This window comes from Ascidia mentula, chromosome 1, assembly GCF_947561715.1.
Source record: "Ascidia mentula chromosome 1, kaAscMent1.1, whole genome shotgun sequence".
NCBI lineage: Eukaryota > Metazoa > Chordata > Ascidiacea > Phlebobranchia > Ascidiidae > Ascidia > Ascidia mentula.
Genome location: NC_138566.1, coordinates 1,537,192 through 1,553,022, shown reverse-complemented (window position 1 = coordinate 1,553,022; position 15,831 = coordinate 1,537,192). Strand labels below are relative to the sequence as shown.

The 15,831-nt window shown below is 38.6% G+C and overlaps 1 protein-coding gene and 1 pseudogene across 1 annotated transcript; both read right to left on the bottom strand.

The window, feature by feature from the left end:
* Positions 1–94: 94 nt before the first annotated feature.
* Positions 95–14,754, bottom strand: LOC145917712 (kelch-like protein 12). Its single transcript, XM_083002980.1, has 13 exons — positions 14,727–14,754; positions 14,555–14,681; positions 12,685–12,823; positions 9,794–9,947; positions 9,325–9,542; positions 8,633–8,776; positions 8,471–8,576; positions 7,570–7,670; positions 2,911–3,091; positions 2,435–2,575; positions 1,851–2,012; positions 1,492–1,639; positions 95–424 (listed from the first exon to the last, which is right to left on the bottom strand). Exons 1-13 carry the CDS (start codon positions 14,752–14,754, stop codon positions 376–378), a joined length of 1,698 nt encoding a protein of 565 aa, XP_082859106.1. The 3' UTR covers positions 95–375.
* Positions 3,477–7,027, bottom strand: LOC145911593 (uncharacterized; annotated as a pseudogene).
* Positions 14,755–15,831: the final 1,077 nt, after the last annotated feature.

Below are 15,831 nucleotides of genomic sequence, written 5' to 3'. Positions count from 1 at the left end.
GAAAGTGCTGTTAAAGGAGAAACAATTGGTAAAGACGATATTTTGGACAAAAACATTTATTCCGATGATCAATCTCAGATAAATAATAACTACACCCAAATATGGAAACATATTAAACAGCAACAACAGTCGCATAATTAACTGGTTTGTCAAGATCAAAAGCATGTTTCCAAACATCTGAGGTTGGATCGTAAACTTCAACTGATTTCGTTCTTTAAAACAAACATGATACAGTTTCATGAATCAGGCACACAACAAACACAGGTAAGTTTTTCTAGAACATTTTTCATTAAAAGTAAAATTTATAAGTTAACAAAACCAAGCCAACGTACACCGGCAGACCCCTACACCACTGAAGGCCGCATCTCTGTATTTCTATGGAAAAGACTTTCCCGGTTGGGAATTGCCCTTCTCGAACTCTGTCCTGCGTAACAGAGTAAAATTATGTGTAACAATGCAATGGGTCATGCATGGGCGCCAGTGTTTTGGTTGAATGAGCGCAGATGAACAGGCTGTTGCCAGGGCGATTTTCAGCGTGTTTGGGGCAGTTTTAGTTTGTTTTTCAGGGCTATTAGTCAGGCAGTAAATTGGTAGAGGGTGCTGTTGTACATGTAGCTGAAAAACTACCCAAATATTGAGGTTGATTTTGTGAAAAAATGAATCACAGAATGTATGTTCAATTTGTGATTTTCTGTTAGTGCGGACCCTTGGCAAGGAATTGTGGCCAAATTTATAATCAAAATAACTACTTAAACTGCTCCCCCGGGGGCATTTTGACCCTCTGTTGGCCATTATTTTGGTCAAAAAAGCAGAAAAAAGTGTAGGTTTGTTTTGTGAAAAAATGAATCACAGAAAGTTACCTCCATTTGCGATTAAGTGAAGCCACCAACCCTCCTCTACACAATTCATGAAGAATTAGATGTCTTGTAATTGTCTTGGGGCCCCACCGGGGCTGTTTGTACACCCCCTAGGACTGACAATTTAGCAGTTAGCCTTTGCAAAACCCCCCAATGTGCTGTCTTAATGCAGCTGCAATCAATTTTTTTTCTGTTCAGCAATAGTAGTCCCCCTTCATGAGTCATCAGACCCGGCGATTGTTTTTGGCAAACAAGAGAAACTGTAACAGGTGCACAATAACAAATGACTTCTAAAACTCAATTTTTAGGATTTAATTGAGAGATGCGGCCTAAACCAAACCACACATACAACCTTGTATAAAGCAAAGTGTTTTAAGTTTAAATTTAACAAACATTTTATGCAAGTTGTTAATCAAGTATAACATCAAGTTCATAACCCTGAAGAAGTCTCGCCGGATGGCAGACGAAACGTTGGTTTCCAATAAACACGTTAGAAACTAAGTGCCAGAAGAGCAATTCTGATTAATAAGTATAACATCGTATATCCCACTTGTCCCAGTTTCTCAAAACATTTACATTTTCACATAAAACGGGAAACAGTGGACTATAGTGACGTCATAATAGCAATTCTTACCCTCCACCCACAACATAAATCCTCCCATCAATAACACAAGCAGAGTGACCCCAACGAGGATTTAGGAAAGGAGAAACATATTTCCATTTGTCGACTCTAGGTTCGTATTCTTCAACTGTTTGCAGGATGTCACGACCATCCCAACCTCCTGTCAGATTTAAAGTAAAACTTTTTATTGTTTTTAGGTTAATACTTTATAGTTATATCTACCAGTTTTTATGTTTAGGATTCTTTTCAGGAAACTCCATTATATTTATCACGTGATACATTTACCGATGACGAATATGGATTCGTATTTTATAAAATTTACACAAAAACCACTTACTGTTAATTTGATTACTTAACTTTTCATCACTAACCAATTGCATAGATCTTTCCTTCAATTTCTTCACATGCTAAACCCCATCTTGCTTCATTGAGAGAAGCGATTTTTGTGGAGGTTCCAACACGAACATCGAGGAATTCACATGATTGTAAGTATTGCACGCCATCAACACTTCCGCCCACAGAAAACAAAACATCTGAAGAAATTTCCAAATCGTTTGTGTTAATATTTATTGTGACGTCATATTACGATTATGTTGTAATGTTACGTAACAAGCAATGAGGTAAGCTCTGCGTTTAACGTACAAATAAGCGATCAGCTTTCAATCGGGGTTTTAATTGAAATAATCAACATTAAATTCAAAATTCATGTCATAAAGAACTACAAAATAAAGATGGAATATTTTCTGCATCTCTGGTAAGTTTAAGGTTGGCGTTTCACAACATTTTCATGTCCAAAAGTGAATATTGTTGGGGTAAATAGAGTGGATTTACTGATTACTTTAATTTATGGTTTACGGTTAATTATGTTGTTGTTTCAGATGCATGCCAACTATTTAGGCCTGGGCCCAGTCATGGGATTATTCCTTCACATAAATGAACTCAGATGCATTCTCACTGTCAATTGAACACATTCCATGTCCAGATCTTGGCTGTAACATGTTGAAATTATTTCTCCATCTGTCTTCTTGTACAGAATAACACAAAGTTGATGAGAATGCTCCTTGGTTTCCATGACCCCCCGTGAGATACAAGTCATCTAAATTTGTTTGTAATTAGTGAATACAAGGTTGTCCATAAAAGTTATAATTGTTGATAAACATCTAAATATTCACCAAATATTTACTATAAGTTTCCAAAAACATAGTTGGACAACTTTCTGTTCAACAATTGGTAACTTGTAAGTAATACTGTTACAAGTCCAAAAAAATACAAATTTTCTTTGGGGTATTACTAACAAAATTTATGGTGAGCAGTAAGAATGAGTTGGTTGAGAGATGAGAAGATAGTCATAAACCACACAAAGGCACACTAGTGATAAAAAGAACAGCCCTCGGTTTAGAAATCAACAATTATAGAAATAACCACACCAACCTCCAACAAAAGACGATGCAGCATTCTGTCGACTTTCCGATAAATCAGCAATTTTTACCCAGTTTTTACTTTCCCCCAAATTCAACATCTCACAACTTTGTGTTGGATCTTCTCCACCCATTACATAAACATTTTCACCAAATTTGGCTGAAGTTGAGTTCACTCTGTCTGTGATCATTTTCTAAATAAATTTTGATCATTTTAAAACAATGCATCAAGGCAAAGTGATCAAAAAGTTTCACTAAATAAAAGAAAAGTCTCTATCTTAAAACATGTAACTCGAATAATGGAAAAAAACATGACATACTATGTGTTGTATTCTTCAGTCACAAACAGTTCAAGTGTATTGATACAAAACGGTGCGCAGGTTTTATAGGCAAAGCCAACACGCAAATAACGCCAGGAACGCAATTATTAGCCACTGAGGTGCGCAGTACATCCACAGGCGTGAGTCGCATTGCCAGACACGCTGATTGCACGGCGAGTCTTAAGCGCCGTTTTGTAAGGTCAACAATTACACAACACCTCCCCGCCAATATTGGGTTATGGAACAACGCAAAATGACACTAATAACCATAAAATTTGGGAGGCTTCGGACGCCGTTTCGAGCGCCGGGGTAAACTCTCCCCGTGTGACAACTCCTGCGCCGCAGGTGAATGAGTATTGGCAGGACTAACGATAGTCTCAGGGGTGACCGTGTCGCGCGTATCGGCACGACCGGACTCTTCATCATCGGATGCATCGCGTGATGTTGGGTGATCTGCTGGTTCATCTCCTGGCTCGTCATCTTGTGATGATGCATATCTGGGTCGAAGTTGGTCAATATGTCGTCTCCATATCGGACCTCGGGGAATAACTTTAACCCGAACACTTCGACTTCCGCAACGTTTGATGACCAGTGCGGGAACCCATCGTGGGTCTTTGTCATGCCGTGGTCCGCAATACAGTGCATAGCAAGGATCACCGACGTTGTATGTCCTGTTAAGGCAGTACACCACTGTCCTGGCCAGTTGCTTCATGCGCTGCATGCCGAAATGGCCCAAATGCAGTAGCTGCAAAACTTTGTCACGTAGTTTTGCTGGAATGACGATTCTGGAGCCATACATAAGAACTCCATATGACGTAGTGAGAAAATTACTCACTTTCCGGAATTCTTCCGTCGGTTCATCGGAAGATTGTCTTGGCCAACCTTCGTGCGTGTATTGAATCACCTTGCTCAATATTGGGTCTTTTGAAGATTCTTTTCGTAGTGCTGAGGAGTCCATTTGCACTTGCATTCCGACTGTTTCGATGGCACAAACGATGTCTACGTCATCAGCACTTTCCTCTCCGTCGAAAGTTGTATCATCGCCTTGTGGAAGTCGGCTTAAAACATCAGCATTATTGTGTTCGTTGGTTTTTCTATACTCGATGGTGTACTGAAATTGGTTCAAGAAAAGTGCCCATCGAGCCAACCTGTTGGCTGCCAAAGCTGGTGTAGGCTTTTGCGGACCAAATAAAGACATCAGTGGTTTATGATCCGTTATCAGGATGAATCTTCTTCCAAACAAATATTGAAAGAACTTCTTTAGAGCGTAAACGATTGACAAAGCCTCATTTTGAATTTGACTGTAATTCCTCTGGCTTTGTGTCAAAGTTTTAGAAACATTGGCAATTGGTCGCTCACTGCCGTCGGGAAAACGGTGAAACAACGTAGCACCAATTCCAACACTTGATGCGTCACAGGCAATACCAACAGGAATGGATGGATTGAAATGAACGAACACTTGGTCTCTGGATAGCAAGTCCTTCAGCTGATTGAAAGAACGTTCTTCTTTTTGACTCCATTTCCAAGGAATGCCTTTCTTTGTGAGACGGTAGAGTGGTTCTGCTACAGTTGAAAATTCTGCAGGCAAAAATTTTGCATAAAATTGTACAGATCCAAGGAAAGACCGCAGCGTCGGTACATCGTTCGGAGCATGCATACGTTGTACAGCGTCGACTTTGGAACCCTTCGTGATGCCCTTGTTGGAGAGAACATGGCCAAGGTACTCAACCTGCTGTTGAGCAAATTTGCATTTTTGCTTCCTGCAACGTAAGCCTTTGTCTTGGAGCCGTTGCAACAAACGTTTGAGATTGTGAAGGTGGTCCTTGGCAGACGAACCACTGACCAATTTATCATCTAGATATACTGCTACACCCGGTAGGTCTTTAGTGATATCATCCATAATTTCTTGAAAATAAGCTGGCGCAGAACTGATACCAAAAGGCAATACGTTCTGTAATAAAACTCCGCGATGTGTGCTCAGAGCAAGCTTCTTCCGACTTTCTGGTCCCAACTTGATTTGATTGTACGCATCCGCCAAATCGATCTTCGTGAAGCCATAACCACCACCTAACTTCCGCATTAAATCTTCTGGTAATGGCAATGGGTGACGATGAACTTCCAATTGTGAATTGACAGTCACGGAATAATCACCACAAATTCTTAAAGCAGGCTTTTGCGAAGAAGTGATTGATTTGCGGACCGGAACTATTGGCGTACCCCAGTCGTTGAACTTCACTGGAGTCCAAATTCCTTTGCTTATCCCGGAATCTAAAACCTGGGACAAATCACTCTGCATAGCGAACGGAACTGAACGCGGTTTGCAGAAAACTGGTTTTGCGTCGTCCTTAAATTGTACCTCCAGTTCATAATCTTGAAGACAGCCTAAATTGGGCTTAAACAATTCTGCGAATTCACTGCACAACTTGACACACTCTTCATGTAGTGATATGTCTTGCGGTTCTTGAGCGGTTACGGCTTGTAATACCTCTGCAGCTTGTAAGCTTGACTTGCCGTACAGAACTTTGTCCAACGAAATACCCATTTTCTGTATTCCGTTCCGCCCCACCAAATTCAAACGTGGAATGTCGCAGACGTTGAAATGAAGGTAAGCTACGTTGCTTTGTGCAGCTGTGGAGAACCAATCTTCTTCCATGTTTCTTTTGACAGAAAATTTCCGCCGGTAGCTGTATCAAGTTCTATGTTCAGCGAACGATCGTTGATGCAAATTGGAACTTCCAACTTGGGCGTGGCTGCTTCAATACTGGAAACGCAATTCAGTTTCTCAATTCGTTTAACGCCATGGGACGAGCGCTGTCGAATCTTTTTGCGGCAAACGGATTCCAAGTGTCCAGTTAGGTGACAAAAATGACAGGTTGCATTCTTGAAACGACATTCGGAAGCCTGACGCGAAGTCTTGCCACATCGATAACATTTCCTCCCTTCAGGTAATTGCACCGTCCTCGAATCCACTTTACGTTTCTCCCACGGCTTAGCTGTAGCACGTACCTTGAACACCGAAGTCGATGGCTGCATCCCGTAAACAGTTTCTTTAGCCACTTTGGCAGCATCTTCGGTTTCAACCGCAATGTCAATCGCACGAGCAAAACTCAATTCGTCATCCTTTGTCCTAAACAGAGCTTTTAAAACCGCCTCGTTTTCAATTGAACAGATAAAACGAGTGCGTAAAGCTTCATCCAATGGATCTGTGATGGATGCAAAGTCGCAAGTTGCTGCGCTTTGTCGAATGCGAACAGCGAGCTCTTGAATTGTTTCTCCCGGCTTGCGCTTCATGTCGGTCCAAAACTTGAACCTTTCGCGGACTATGAAACGTTTGGGGTCAAACTGAAACTTCATATGTTGGACGATTTCTTCTAACGTGAGCTCATTGATGTCTCTTGGTGGCGATTCCTGTGCAGCCAAATTGAAAAGCATCTTGTACACCGTTGAAGATTGATTCGTCAAAAATACCTTGGCCAGTCGATCGTCAGGTACCAAATGAGCTTTGGCAAACGTGCAAAACCGGGACCAGTAGTCAACCCACAGCTCTGAAGTCGAATCAAAAGGCAAAAAATTTGGCGTATTTAGGTGAGTTACCGTTGATGCCGTTCCTTCCGTCGATCCTTCACTCGAGCGAGGCTTCCCCAGAATTGCGATCATCGCCTCCATTTGTTCTTGGTGTCGACGTTGTTGTTCTTCGTGTTGACGTTCTTGGGCTTCGTGTTGTTCTTGGTGTCGACGTTCTTGTGCTTCAAGTTGACGTTCTTGAACTTCACGTTGACGCTCTTGGGCTTTAAGTTGACGTTGCATCATCTCCACAAGCTTCTCCAAGACCAGAAATCCCGTCCTCGTCGCCAAATAACTGTTGTATTCTTCAGTCACAAACAGTTCAAGTGTATTGATACAAAACGGTGCGCAGGTTTTATAGGCAAAGCCAACACGCAAATAACGCCAGGAACGCAATTATTAGCCACTGAGGTGCGCAGTACATCCACAGGCGTGAGTCGCATTGCCAGACACGCTGATTGCACGGCGAGTCTTAAGCGCCGTTTTGTAAGGTCAACTTTGGGACACATAATGATACAATTACACAACACTATGGAACACATTTTGTTAAGTCATTGGCATGTTACACTAAACCAGGGCATGTTTGCAATATTATTTCATGTGCAATCAAATCAACAAAATATTATTAGTGTCCAAGTTTTGCAATAAATCCGAAATGTTACTGGACTTTTGCTGTCTTGCTAATTTTAGTTAAAATTTACATTTACTTGCACATACAAAAAGCATGTATATTTATGAGAAAGTATGTTAAAAAAGCAAAACTATATGACAGCACGCAATGTACATACTGGGTAATGTTCATGTTGTTTTGTGGTAACATTCCATTTTTTCCATTTCACACAATCTCGTTTTGATTTATTGCCACCAATGAGAAGAAATCCTGACAAATCTGAAACATAAACATTTACTTGTTATGGTTTTGTTTGCTTAAAATATTTTTTTGGGGTAATAACAGTGGTAACATATTTTTTTATGAGGGTAAAGTTGTTGCTTTGTTAATCAATCTTTTTGAATGGAGTTAGTATTTGTGTATAGTATTTACACAAGCTTCATGTAAGTATTTAATTACTTTGACACCAGTCTTACTCAATACTTTTTTGGTGAAGCAAATCTTTCTGTATTGGTCAGTTTTGATTTATTTGTTTAATCTCAGCCCACAGAATTGTATCCCTAACTTGTTGGTAGTTGACTGTCCCTGGATTCTGACCACATGTTTGCAATATGATTTGCCACAAGTAAATCTTAAGTGGGAAATTGAGTAGGGTTTAAAGTTAGGGGAGTACAAATGCTACAAGGGTGGTTGTAGAATACAAGCCCTTTCTTAATCCCACCTTGCAGTTCTCCAACTGGTATTATAAGGTCGGTCAAGTTTAATATGCACTTTTATTGACAATTCAATAGTTTTAGAATCGTTTCCTAAAGTGAGATTTCAAAAAGTTTCGGACCGCACCTTATTCAAATAGAATATTATAAACATATACAAATTTGGGCTCTTTACACCAGATATCTCAACATTATACCGGTGAAATGAGGAGAACATAATATAGTAGGTGTTTGTTACGTCACAAGAAGACCACAACAAAATCACTGTGGTCAAGGAAATAATTATTTCTTACTGGGGAGCATGTTGTCCATAGCAGTGGTATAAATATGGTGGATAATGTGATAATATAAAAAAAAATATCACACCTGTTTTGGCAGAAGTTGCTTTTCCACTTGTGCCAGGTTTTTCAAAGTTCATTGAAAAAGCATCCATGACTGCATTGCTGCATTCTATGTTACCTCTTACTAGGGGCTGAAAATAATTAAACAATTAAACTAATTATAAGCGAATCAACTACAACAATTTACTTCATTTCTTATTGTGGTTGCAAGAGACTGATTGGAAATAGATGAAAGATCAAGTTGCGAGAAAAGATTCACAAACAAATCCTCTCGAAGTGAAGGATTGAAATTAACCCATCGAACCATTCCAGTAAAAACAGCTTCTTCCGTCTGCATTCAATAACTAATTTGTGACAACAAGTTAAGTAACTGTTAAAATATATCATAAAAAGGTTACTAACATGATCTGACTGCATCAAATTGTAAATTAAAACCGAAAACACAATTAGAAAGTAAAAATGTCACATAAAAAGTTTAATCACCACAAAAGCAACTTAAAACAAATATAAAAAGTTGATATTTATTGGTTTGATGTAAGGTTGTTACAAAAACATGCAGATAAGAACCCCTGGACCATAACCTACTAAAAATGTCTGTCGTAAAATATGATGTAAAAGTTACCAGTTCACTAATTCTTGTGAACAGTATATGTTATGCAAAATACGTTAAGTTTTAACTGCAGTTATTGCTGGAATGCACTTCTTTTTGTGTGCACACAAACAAACAACATTGAGAGCTGGTGGCTGTGGATGAGGAACTGTTGATGAGTTTACCCAACCTTTTATAGTCGACATTTAATTTACCTTAACGTTCAAATCAAAAGTCTTGACGATTTTCTTCCACAATGCAAACAGAAAATACAAATTAATCATAATTACCCCTTTGTTTCTCTGTTTGATGATTGCAGACATATCACCAACATCAAGTTGCATGAAATCATCATGTTGTACAACTGTTGCAATGTTATCAACAATCATTTGGTTTGTTTCCTTTTCCACATCAGTAAGATTGTATCGAGTAGCATAAGCTCTTAGCTTCAAACAGTTGTCGGTTGAAATCATTTTAAGGATGACTCGACAACAAAAGGACTTCAACTCTGAAATTGTCAACAAAACAAAATTCAGCCACACCTAATTCAGAAGTGATATCTGTGCTCACTGCTCCATTGATTACAAATAATTTGTTTTGTCCCTGGTGTCAACGTGACAATAGTCAAACACAAAAATTTTAACCTAAAGTATGCAAAATTGTCATGGTTTGCAAATAAATAAATACACATGTAGAACATATATGTTGAAATAATCACTCTTAACACATTAGCATAAGTGAAGATTAAAACTTGTATACCTTCCATCTGTGTATAATCAGCATCTTCCAACACTTCCAACACATTTTCCTCTGTTACTTCAATATCGCCAGTGTAAATATAATCCAATACACTTTCCAGTCTTTTTGGTGGAATATTGTCAACCTTGATCAAATCTGAGTATTTCTCGCGCATCTATAAGAAAACAAAATTAACCAATCACAACAAACACAACCAATCTGGTCTAAAGAACTGACAAAAATTTACAACTTTACCATTTGGAATATGATATGTAATTTACATATAATAACATACATCAGTCCCGTTCAAATAGAAACATTACCATAGCAAAAAATAAATCAATCTAGTAAGTTGCATTCTAGCATAGTTACAAAAGTTAAGCCAATGTAATTGTCGAGTAATAACAAAAACCACCTTAACATCTTAAAAATTTAAACCTTAATATTGTAACAACTCAAACAAATGCTTATCAGATATGCAAACACTAGACTAAGCTGTTGCAACTGAGCCAATTGTGTCAAAACATGAGCTGGATGTGGGGATGGAGCCATGCGTTATGGAGGCCTGGTGTAAACTAAAGGGATGAACAACTCTGGGTACGTATGCTCACAAAAGACAGGTATAAAATATTATGGTTCGTTCCTCAATTGTTGAGACCACATGACCTATGAGTTTTGTCAACAACTAAATTAATTTTATAAAGTAAAGAGTTGTTGTTGTTGTCTAAATGACATTTTTTGCTTGATTGCAGCAATGTATTTACGGACAGGGGACAACTAAAAGACAAACACTCAGGTTTCATATTATTTCTACAAAACAAACACACTTACCTCAACACCAAGTAAAGCATTAAAATAATCTGACATAGAACAAACAACAGCATCATGAATTGAATAGTTTTCTCCTTGGGAACAAAGTGTTCTGTTGCAAAATCGTTTTGTTTCTTTTCTGTCACTGAAACATCAATAGTTTAACTTCAGTAAATCTGCATAAATTAAACTTACTTGTTTAAAAAATTCATCACTTTCTGATGATGCAAGTTTATTTCCTCTTGTCTTCGCTTCATTATGAAGACAAAAAGTTAAACTGACAGTCAATGAAATGCCGGGTCTAGTGTACAACCCTAAATGTTTGATTGCAACTTCTTTTTATTTTTTGCAGCATTTCCGAGAACGAAACTAAGGTGACACCGGAGGGGAACCACCTTTACACCACGCTTGAGTGATCAGAAAGTAATATTTGATTTTTTTCAGTTAAATTAATTCAAAATTTATTTTGACCATCAAACATTGAGTGACACATAAATTTTCAAACAAACTGATGCTTTTAAATATTCAAGCATTATACGAGAACTATTTCGTTGTGTGATCGGTTTTTAAAAAACATTTGGCCTTGGTCTATTTATATCTTCAACAGATAAATATATATACGTATGTGGAGTTTATTCAACTAGAACAGTACATCCCAACCAGTGGGTCGCATTTCTAAATGTTACAGTTTTCTGTTAGATCACGAAATTGTTGCATGTCATTCGTTTGGTCATATCTCATTGTGGGTCGCACAATAAAACTTGCATTAAAAGTGGGTCGCGAACTGAAAAAGGTTGGGAAGCACTGCAATAGAATGTGATGTATCATCTACCAAATTTTGCCGCCAAGTTCCGAACATAGCTGTAAGAACGTCAAAGCAACAATAGCACAAATTTTGCAACACAGAACAGCACAAATATTAAAAGACAAAATAGAGTTAAGTTGGTGACGTTTATATTAAGGTTTAAGAAAGACTGTAAGTTTGCAACACAATCCAAACAATCCGCCGAAGGGACCGAACACCGTGATCTGAGACCGAAAATGATGATCTTAGAGAGATCACATTATGATCCGTTGGACTGAGAACCAAGATCTGTTTATTTGTGGAAACAGTCGCAAATATATAGGGATACATCAAAGACGAGATTGAAACAAAGAGATAATTGCTGCGATTACGCGACAAAGGGGACTTAGAACAAGTAGCGCAAGTTGAAAGACGTAACGCAAGCGAGATAACCAGCGATGGCGTCAGAAAGACGGGTGTAAATGTAAAAGAGTAGAAAGCCCAAGTTTAAACAAAATATTAAAGTGTTTCGAATCATGACAAGCCGAATTCCCTACATATAGCTTCCCCACCGGACAAGTGTTTTCCGAAAACAAGTTCATGCGCGTGCAATTCCTCCACATATAAAGTTGTCCGACATGGCATGCTCGCTACTTCTTCTAAGTCCCCTTTGTCGCGTAATCGCAGCAATTATCTCTTTGTTTCTCTCTCGTCTTAGATGTATCCCTATATATTTGCGACTGTTTCCACAAATAAACAGATCTTGGTTCTCGGTCTAACAGATCATAATGTGATCTCGCATAGATCATAGTTTTCGATCTCTCAGATCATGGCTTTTGGTCTCATTTTGTTCTGTCGGGATCTGCTGCCAATATGGTGTCGAAAGGTTTGATGTTGGGTTCTCGCCCATGCGACCCTTCACCGGCGACATCGCCTGAAGAATTCAAGTTGGATTTATGGACAAGTTGCTCTGTCACAACCACATCTATATATTTAGTTTCAGGTGGAATTATTTCCAAAACGTCAATGTCATTGAAATCTCCATGAAGAACATAATGGAACATATTTGCAAACAACATCTCTTATAATATAAGCACCAGGACTTTGAAAATGTGTCGGTGCAAGGACCTATTTTATAAGAATGGGGATAGGACCAAGCCTATCCACAGAAATTCTTCCGTTCCATAGGCGTGTCCGCCACGCACGAGTCTGTCTATGACATATGCCATGTTCATGGGTCCCTTATACTCGCATGGGTCGTGATGGGCCAAGCACGAGTCTGTCCATGACATATGCCATGTTCATGTGTCCCTTATACTCGCATGGGTCGTGATGGGCCAAGCACGAGTCTTTCCATGACATATGCCATGTCCATGGGTCCCTTATACTCGCATGGGTCGTGATGGGCCACGCACGAGTCTGTCCATGACATATGCCATGTCCATGGGTCCTTATACCTACATGACATACGACATTGCTATTGTTTTGGTTTCCTGCTTGTCAATTAAATAAAATAAGTTGCAGAAAATGCCAACGCTGTCGTTATGATAACTTCCAAGAAAACAGGAAGGTTTCGTCTGATAGTAAATGTCTTGCTTTAAACCACGTGGGATTTTAAAATATCAAGCTCAGCAAAAACCACATTATCAATAAGTTGACGTCCCGTTGGTTTTACAGCTAATGTGGAAGATGGATGTTAAAAAGTTTTTGATTTTTACTAAAATCTAATTAGTCTATTTCAAGTCATAATCTAACGATTGGTATTTTAATAAAACTTCAATATTCAATCACCACTTGTAAAGAGAAGAAACTGAAACGTTTATTATCGTGTCTACTGGTTGCTGTTCTACTTATCGGCGTGGAAGGTAAGCAAACCTTACCTTAACTAAACCAATGGAAAAATAACTCGACCCTGTTTATTGTCACATTATTGGTGGCTATAAGTTTTCTGATTCTGAAAACGGTTTCTTAGCTGGGGGTTCACCGTGTTCATTACCTGACCACGTGGACAGCTGAAACAAACGCGTTGAGAAAGCTTGTCTTATAATGTTCCAACATATTATATTAGGTGAGAAACAATAGCTGTAAGTTGTACTGCACACGCATGAAGTAGTACAATTGTCCTGCAAACATATTATCGGTTTTAAGAAGTATTCTTAGGTTTCAGGTTAAGCCGTCGTGCTATTGCCCATGTACAGGAAGTACTCCGAATGGTCTAGCGTGGAATTTGTGTGACTCCGATTGGTCATTGGTTGTTACCATCACCCACGTGCAATAATTGAAACGTTGTAAACGTGAAATGGTTGGAGACGATGGGATAAAACTTCCAACTACTAGAAGTATGTGTGTTGTAATTAACCCATTGTAAGAGTTAATAAATCAATTATTAGATTCCAGTCAGGATAATAAATACACGCGGGATTTTTATTATCTGGTTAAATAAATAGTTCACCCTTTAAAGTATTACAAAGGAAAGCAGAATGTTTAAGTTATGAAATCATTCAAAATCGCAAAGTTGAAAACAGAAATTGTAATAAGGCACTGATGTAGCCGGTTCGAAAAGAAATCAGTTCAGAAACAATAAAGAAAAGACTGTAACAGCAATGATGGAAATCAATCAAATGAAAAAAACATTTTTACATAACACGGAAAATGGAAAAGTGGCAAAGAAATACAAGCGTAGGCAAAAGGACATTTAGGCAATTACAAATACCCAAGCTGCCTCATTTATGTGATGCTTGCACTAGACACGATTGCTTGACCTCGCTTCAAGGTCATCGCTCACGTGGTAATAGGGCAACTTGTGACCTTTTGAAGTTTCGAACTTTTTCTGCTTTTCTCAAGGTTTAATAATTGCTTCACTTGTAGTTGCAATTCCTGTTGCCTGAAATAAATACATTTAGTTACAGGGCGAATCATACTTTTAGTGGGATCGAAGCATAAACAACATCTTCTATGATATAGGAACCACGGCTACTTGAAATAAAACATGCCAATGCAAGGACTTGTTTAGTGAGATTAAAGATAGGACTAAGGCTTTGCGGCAGAAATTCATCAGTTTTAAAGCAAATCCTACAAAGCTTTACGATTTGTTGTGGATTAAATCAAGTTCTTTCAACGCAAACGTTTGATCCAGAAGAATCGGTTTAAAGTCATTGTTGTGTGGATTCGAATCCTAACCAACTTACTGCTCAACGATCATTGTCATGAGATGTTCGTCTTTGTCTTCTTCTTCCTTCTTCTTCATCATCTTCTGGAGGACATGTTGTTCGAACGTGTAAAGTTCCGTCTCCTGTTCCTCACTCACCTTCTTCCCTGAAACGAAGATGATGGGAAGATGAGGATGATATCCTCACAAACTTGAGGTTGACATGATCACAAAATTCATATTATTGACTCCATGCTTGTGTATTTTATATTCGTTTGTCAATAAAAACTTACTGAAGGCACTGAACCCAACCGGTCCGTTTCTACAAATGTTGATGAACCTGGCGATGTCCAAAAAGGTCGGCCCAGCAATTTGAATAGCACGCCTTAATATTGTCTAAATCAAGAGTTCTTAAACTGGGAGCGCGGCCGCTAGAGGGCCGTGGAAGGTTGACAAGGGGGACCTCAAATTTTTCGAATACCCGTCTAGCGACCAAGCAGCAATCTATCCATGTTTAGTATTTCAGTTTTCAAAAATCTTACGATTAATTTGAGCGAAGATTTGGTCTTGCAGGGACCGTTTGCAGAGAAATGAACACGCCGTGTATCTGACTCCTAAGTCTATAAAAACATCTGCCAAAAAACTATCTTTGCGACTTTTTAATCAAAACATAAAACGCTAAACAAACATACCTTGTTTCAAAACAAACAACGTTAAATGCAACGACGAGAGTTATACTTCAATTGCTTTTGTCTCGCTCAGTCCGTTTTCTCGTTTCCTCTCCCTAGCTTAAGGCTGTGTGGCGGTATTTATAACATCATCGAAATGAGAAAAATGCGAATATGGACGGATTATTATAAAAAGTCAATGTGAAATTAAAACTAAATCCGATCAGCACATATGTTCGAGATTAACCCATCTGTCGTAGAGAACGAATTGATTAACACAAAAAATAACAGATGCGTACGTACGCGAAGTAATCGAATTTCACAATTTAACACAAAAATGACATTTAATCACAAAGTTTCGCTGCAGTGGTTCATCGAAAAAGCGCCACTAGCAAGGGATTGTCTTAAATTTAAATAACTGTGACGCGATAATGTTCATTATGTTGACAATAGTAGTTTTAGATTAATGTCTGGTTGTTTTGCACTTGTGAGTGGGAAGACAAAAGCACGGAACAAACCCGACTGTACAGCAGACCCGCGGTGTGAATTGTCTTTCACTTAACCACGTAATAAACATCCCCTATCCCTCTCATCGATGAGTGATATTAAACACGAATAAGAAAATGTTTTTGAATAGGATTTTTTCGTG